The sequence below is a fragment of the Pleuronectes platessa genome, chromosome 17 (assembly GCF_947347685.1).
Source record: "Pleuronectes platessa chromosome 17, fPlePla1.1, whole genome shotgun sequence".
NCBI lineage: Eukaryota > Metazoa > Chordata > Actinopteri > Pleuronectiformes > Pleuronectidae > Pleuronectes > Pleuronectes platessa.
In genome coordinates, this window is record NC_070642.1 from 15,545,596 (window position 1) to 15,551,860 (window position 6,265).

At 48.8% G+C, this 6,265-nt stretch overlaps 1 protein-coding gene across 2 annotated transcripts in view; it reads right to left on the minus strand.

The window, feature by feature from the left end:
* Positions 1-5,457, minus strand: part of sash1a (SAM and SH3 domain containing 1a) — a 149,921-nt gene extending 144,464 nt beyond the window's left edge. For both annotated transcript variants that reach the window (XM_053444703.1, XM_053444702.1), the window contains exon 1: positions 4,264-5,457. In XM_053444703.1, coding sequence (XP_053300678.1) covers positions 4,264-4,767 — 504 coding nt within the window. In that variant the 5' untranslated portion in view covers positions 4,768-5,457. The remainder of the gene's footprint in view (positions 1-4,263) is intronic.
* Positions 5,458-6,265: the final 808 nt, after the last annotated feature.

The following is a 6,265-nucleotide window of genomic DNA, read 5'->3' on the forward strand; positions in this document are numbered from 1 at the left end:
CGCAGAGCTTCTTTTTAGCTAAAGGAAGCTGGTAACAGTTAGTTAAGCGGCTGCCCTTCATTCTGAGTGTGACACTTCTGGATGTCCAGTGCATTGCTTGCATTCTTCAGGCTGGTAAAGCCTCGGGGCCTCTCACGATTCCCAGCCTACACATTGATCAGCTGTTGAGCGGAGGTCAGAGGAAGGACTAACGTTCCTCCACCACCTGATGGTGCGTCTCCTTCACAAACACCCACCGGGTCTTCTCCCCAACCCCGGCCAAAAATGTGCCCATCTATTTACAACCCTCTCCGCATGACACCTAGATTTTTATCAACCACCCATCGGCACAATGCTGGACACTTGCCTCCGCAGCCCGGGTTCAATGGACGGAAATTGGGAATGCAAAACAGAGCAGTAGTGAAAGGACACGCGGCTCCATCAGCCTGCACACAAACAATGGAGAATCTCCCACTGTTTGGCTTCTACTTCCTCCTGACACACAACGCTAACAATGTGGCGCTATTATGACTGAGTCCGTCCACTGTTTACAGCCCGGGATGAGACTAGGATGAGAGCAGATCTCTACGTGGTTTGGTCCTGAGAGGAATCGAACAGTAATTTAAAGTAAAAGATATTTTTGTTATAGAATAAAAAAAATAATACATATAGATCAGTGGGATGGGACATTAAAATAACCTTCCATTTCAACTTAAACTGTACACTGGAGAGATTGTGTCTTGTAACGAGTGGAAGACGGAACAGAGATCTGAAGATAAAACATAATAAACTAGAATAGGACTCAATAAAGCTGAGCCACGACCCAAAGGTTCCATTAAATTCAATCAAGCTGCTATAAACTTCACACACTCACATAGATATCAGTTCTCTCAATGTCGTGAGAGATCTTTTTAAATCAATCTTTTTAAATCAAGATCCATTGATTATTCTCTTAGAAATCATGCAGCCAATCATTAGGATCCTTCAACAAAGATTTTTTGAGATCCGTTTAGAAGTTCGTTTAATGTTGCTTAAAAAAAAACACAACAAAAAAACTTAAAGACGATGTAATATAAACATATACAACACAACTCACAAAGAACAAGGTATGACAAATTACTGATTTGGGCATTTAAAACTACACAAACCTAAAAGGAAGTCTTCAAATGTCATCTCATTAGTCAAAGGCACAGCTCGGATAATCTAATCTATAATGTAAATGATCACGTGTCTTGTTTAAGGAAGCAACCTGTTCCCCATCAGCCATTCACACACACACACACGGGTTCACTCAAATCAAACCAAAGCAGACACGGTCTCTGTGGAGTTGACAAATACTTAAAAAAGCAGATTGATGGTTTCTCCAATAACATGTTGACTCTTATTGCAACAGAAATCTATAAGAAAGTTTCAAATTGAAGATAAGGACTAAATTAAGTCTCCGCCTGCAGTGGATTGAACAACAGGCAGACGAGCAGCTCCGTCTCTTGCTCTCATATTGTTCCCTTATGAGAGATCTAGAAATGCACAACCCATCGCACAAGTGTTTGTTTACATCAGAGGGAATAATACTCTCTCTCAGACGAGGGGTCTCTGCAGCTTTGATAAGGATCATGGGTCTTTATGATACCCAGCAGAGCCCTTTCAGTGAACGGTTTGATAATGGGGGCTGTCGCACATGCAGGATCCTCAGCAGGGGATAGATAGGGCTTCGGAATATATTGTGCCTATATTGCGTATGTTTCTGGCAGGATGACAAACGGCTGAGACAAAGGCACCGACATGCAGAGGAAGGGGAAGAGGGGCTGTCAGACATTTGAGCGTGAAAATCCCAGTGCGCGCCACAGAGGACAGTTTTAATGCGGCTGGAGAACTTGGTTATGCTATACACCGAACACCCCTGGAGATTGACATTGTGTGTCCTGTAATTGCCCCCCGAGTCTCTCCGGTCTCGGCCTCCACTGGGGCTGACATCTCATCTCAAGGGCGGCGAGCAGGGGAGCTCTCTCCAGACCAATCACAGCCCAGTTAGTCAACCCTCCATCAGCTGGTCACAGCTCCATCTCTTAACTCCTCTCACTTCTCCTGGGGAGAAAAGCACTGGGCTGGAGCCAATTCAAAACTACAGGGTTAGGCACACACGCAAACACACACACACACACACACACACACACACGCACACACACACGCACAAAGAGAGAGAGAGCGAGGCAGAAAGACCTTGACCCTGCACATTCCCCTCCGCAGCCTCGACACCAAAGCTTTGGCTCTAAATAAACACAGCCTTCAAAGGGAAAGAGTTTAACCCTCTGGAACCAACACTTTGTTTCAGCCCTGGTTTGACAGATAATCCCTCACAAATCCTGCGTCTCTGTGGGATTCAGCCTGAGACAAAGTGGCTGAAATATGTAGACTGACAAAAAAGAGCTCGTGCAACATGCAAAACTAGGATTCAGAGCTGGAATCGGTTTGAGAGGCTAATTTGGAAGCGAAGCACATACTGGACAGGCTTTATGGAATTGTGGGAATTGGGTTGTGTGTTATTAGATATACAGGAGTGTGGGTATGTGCCTCTGTTTGCATCACACCAGGATCTTTGTCAGTTGGAGAATAAAGTCAAACAGACAAGCCGTTACAAAGCACACCCATAAATAAATAATTATATGCAAATACAGACACTCCATCTGACAAACAGTCCCCTGCTCAGACCCGACACTGAAACATCTGTCCCCAGTGATCTGATCACAAGTGGACAGTTCTGACTGCAGGTGTGAACACGCCCGGGACACAGGCCTTTCAGATCCCATCACTCACACCACATGTGGACGGGCGGTGGGACGCATGCGGCCACATTCTTTTAGCATGTGCGTACATTCGGTCTCTGGAAACAGACATGATGTTTGTGTTTATTTGCTCATGGAGCAGGGAGGTGAGATCTGATCACAAGTGGAGATGCACGTGGGGACGCATTCTAATGCCCGGTGTGAAGCGACGTACTCGGAGCTGTCCACTTGTGACCATGGACGCACATTTATAACAGGTATGAACAGGGCCACATGTTTGATCCCACGCAGACACCATACATCTAAAAGCCTCCATTACTCACTCAGCTACTGAAAAGCAGCTAATCACCCGGCTCTCGATGAGCTGAATCAACGGTTCCTGTTTCCCGAAGAGAACAAAAAACCTTCCCATCAAGAAAACCTGAGGCCTGGATGACTTCATTTCTGAGGAAATAACCCCCCTTTAAATACAACATCAATCAGAGAGATGACTATCGCGTTGAATGAATGAGGGAAATAAAAGTGTCAGGATCCAAAAGCCGGCCTCCAAACCACCTGCACACTATCAGAGCTGGGGGACTGGTTTGGCCTGTTCCTCTCACCAACTGACAGGCAGTTACTCTCGATCGTTATTTTCGCTGAAAGCTGCAAAATGAAAAGTCAGGTCTAATTCTCGGTTGTTGAAAAAACCCTGCGTGTTGCCGTAGGTGTCCCAGCTCAGGACATGACCTCTGTGTCCTCGCTGGCCTGCAGAGACGCCGGTCGAACGCTGTGTGTGAGCAGCAGACGTTCAGCAGAGCCTTCTCAGCTGGTGCGGCACATGATTCGGTCCTGTGAGAACAAGAGGGCCCTCTCAGTCCGGCTCCTCACGGGACCGCCACAGCCAAACCCGGCTCGCCACTCTTCATTCACCGCAGCAATCAATAGCCCATTGGCCATTCATCAGGGCTCACAGGGGGCCTGCCTGGTCCACCCTCAGTGGACAGGTGAGGTCAGACTAGATTTATAATCACCAGTGTAAATCTTCTTTCCCCCCCTTACAGGAAATCAGAGAGGCTCCTCAGGATGCTCCTCTCCGCTCGCCGCTTATTGATCTGCAGCAACTTCATTCCCATCATTCACCGTGACAGCAAACCACTCACACCTCGGTAACGTGCGGCGAGGCTGAATAGTTTTGGCGGACTGGCGTTTACCTTCATGGTTTCAAAATAGGCCCTTTGCATCAAACAGCCCTCGTGTCTGACTGACAGTTTTCATCCTGCACGTGATGGATGATGCTGAGCAGGTGACAGCAGCTTTTGTGGCTTATAATAACAACTTTGAAACACATGGAAATCAAAGTCTTCACACAGGCTGAATGTTTTAAAGTGTATATCAAACCGAAAATATGAATTAGAGTGGGACATTTTATAGTGTGTGTGTGTGTATTGGACATGATTCACTCTAGTGTGCTAGTTACGCATGACCTTTGGCAGCTGATGTGTGTCAGTCCTCCTCTTACCTTATTAGAATACGGCGGCTTGGCCAGGTTGATGCCATCTCTGATGAGTTTATCCCTGATCATGATCTTCAGCTTCAGCTTGGGGTAAATCACCAGCTCCCTCCTGTTGCCCAGCGTCAGGTTCCGCTGCGCGCCCACGTAGCCCCCGGTGCGCCCGACCCGGTCACTGTTGGGCTCGGTCCAGGACTTGGACCCGCGCAGTTTGGACTCGTACTGGTCCACCATGTGACTGGTATAAATCTCGGCCGCGGGTGGCATCGGCTCCAGGGTGAAGTAGAGCGCGCTCGCCGTGTCTTTGGCGTCCTCCTTCAGCCTCCTCACCGCGTCGTGGATCCTCTGCCGGTGGTGGGGGATGTAGACGCCGATGGCATCCAGGTCGGGGTCTCCTATCTGTTTGCAGACCTCCAGGTCGTCGTATCCGTTATCCACGAACGCCTCGACGTACTGGGCGAGCTGGAGGGTCTTCAGCCACTCGAAGACGATGACAGGTCCGTTGCTTGTCATTTTGGCTGCTACAACTCGGGAGGGAAGAGGACACTGGAGTGATGGTTACTTTCCCACCCGGCGCCTCAAACGCATCCTAAGGTTGTTCCCATCAACGTGTGTTAAAACTGCAGGATTAAACAAGAACGTGGATGATCCATGGCGCAGCTTTTGGTTACAAATGAGTCCACGATGTGTTAAATACACGAACAGACCCGCTAGTGAATGAAAGGTTGATAACACCTGTCAATATTGACACATGGAGATCGCCTCACTTTCACTTGCTGCAGCTTTCAAATCCCAAATGTCATTAAAACATCGATTTTACGCACGGACAGCAGTTTACCATGCGCGCTCACTTCCAGCAATTAGGCTTCCTTAAACAAAACTGAAAGCCAACTATTCTCATTCAAATGAGCACGGAGCAGATCTGGTGTGTTACGCACGGCAGCTGCTGCGTCTTGAAAACCCGCTCCACGGCTCCTGCTCCTTCCTTCAAATCTCTTTCGGCGCGTTGAAGAAATACATCCCCGTAAAAAAAACACAAGCGGGCTTTAAAAATGACAGAAAGCCGAGGAATGCGTTCCGCGTCCAGCCGCTCAGTCCACGTCCTCTACGCGTCGCTCGGTTCCTCTTCCAGCCGGCACATCACTACACTGGAACCGCAGCCAAAAGCCAACATGTTCGCCGCCGCCGCTCCTCTCCGCCCACCACGCCCCCTCCACCCCAAAATCTCCCTGTACCAATTTTAGAAATAGAGATGCGACTTCTCCTCTTTCCTCCGCCACCTTCTCCCAACTTGTCACGCAGCCGTGGGGGGGGGGGCACCCACCAGGTCGCCGGGTCCGCTGCGACTTGGCCAAAGTTGGTGCGAAAACAAAAGCGCACGCACAACGTGGCGCACAGTCCAAATGGATATTGTTGCTGCTGGTGTGTGTCACGTTATTATTTCCCCACGATGTAATTCCGTCCACCGCACCTCTCTCTCTCTCTCTCTCGCTCTCCCTCTCTCTCTCTCCCTCTCTCTCTCCCTCTCTCTCTTTCTCCTGCACACACTCTCACTCTCTCACTCATTCAGCATTTCCACGCTTTGGTTTTCTCCACACGCATGAGCTCCCTCTATGTGGGGACTGAGGAACTGAAGGTTTCACAGCACTGGGGGCTGATGTAATAGGAGAAGGAGAAGTTAGGCATTACTCATCCATCCATGCATCCATCCATGCATCCATCTATCCATCCATCCTGTACATGAATGGGCATCTCAGGCTGCTTTCTCTCGACTTTACAGCATCTCAAGCAACTGGAGCGCAAGCGTCATCATTAGTATCAGACAACAAGTCAAACTGTCCAGGAAAAGAGAGAGAGACAGAAAACGAGGGGAATTACAGGGCTGGAATAAGACCTGTCCGCTCTGTCCAAACGGATGCCAGGCCGATCGGCGCTGATGCATGCTTTATCAAATGTGAGCCGACAGCTTGTTAGGGGTCAGTTTGATACAATCACCATCTCGGCTCGGAGC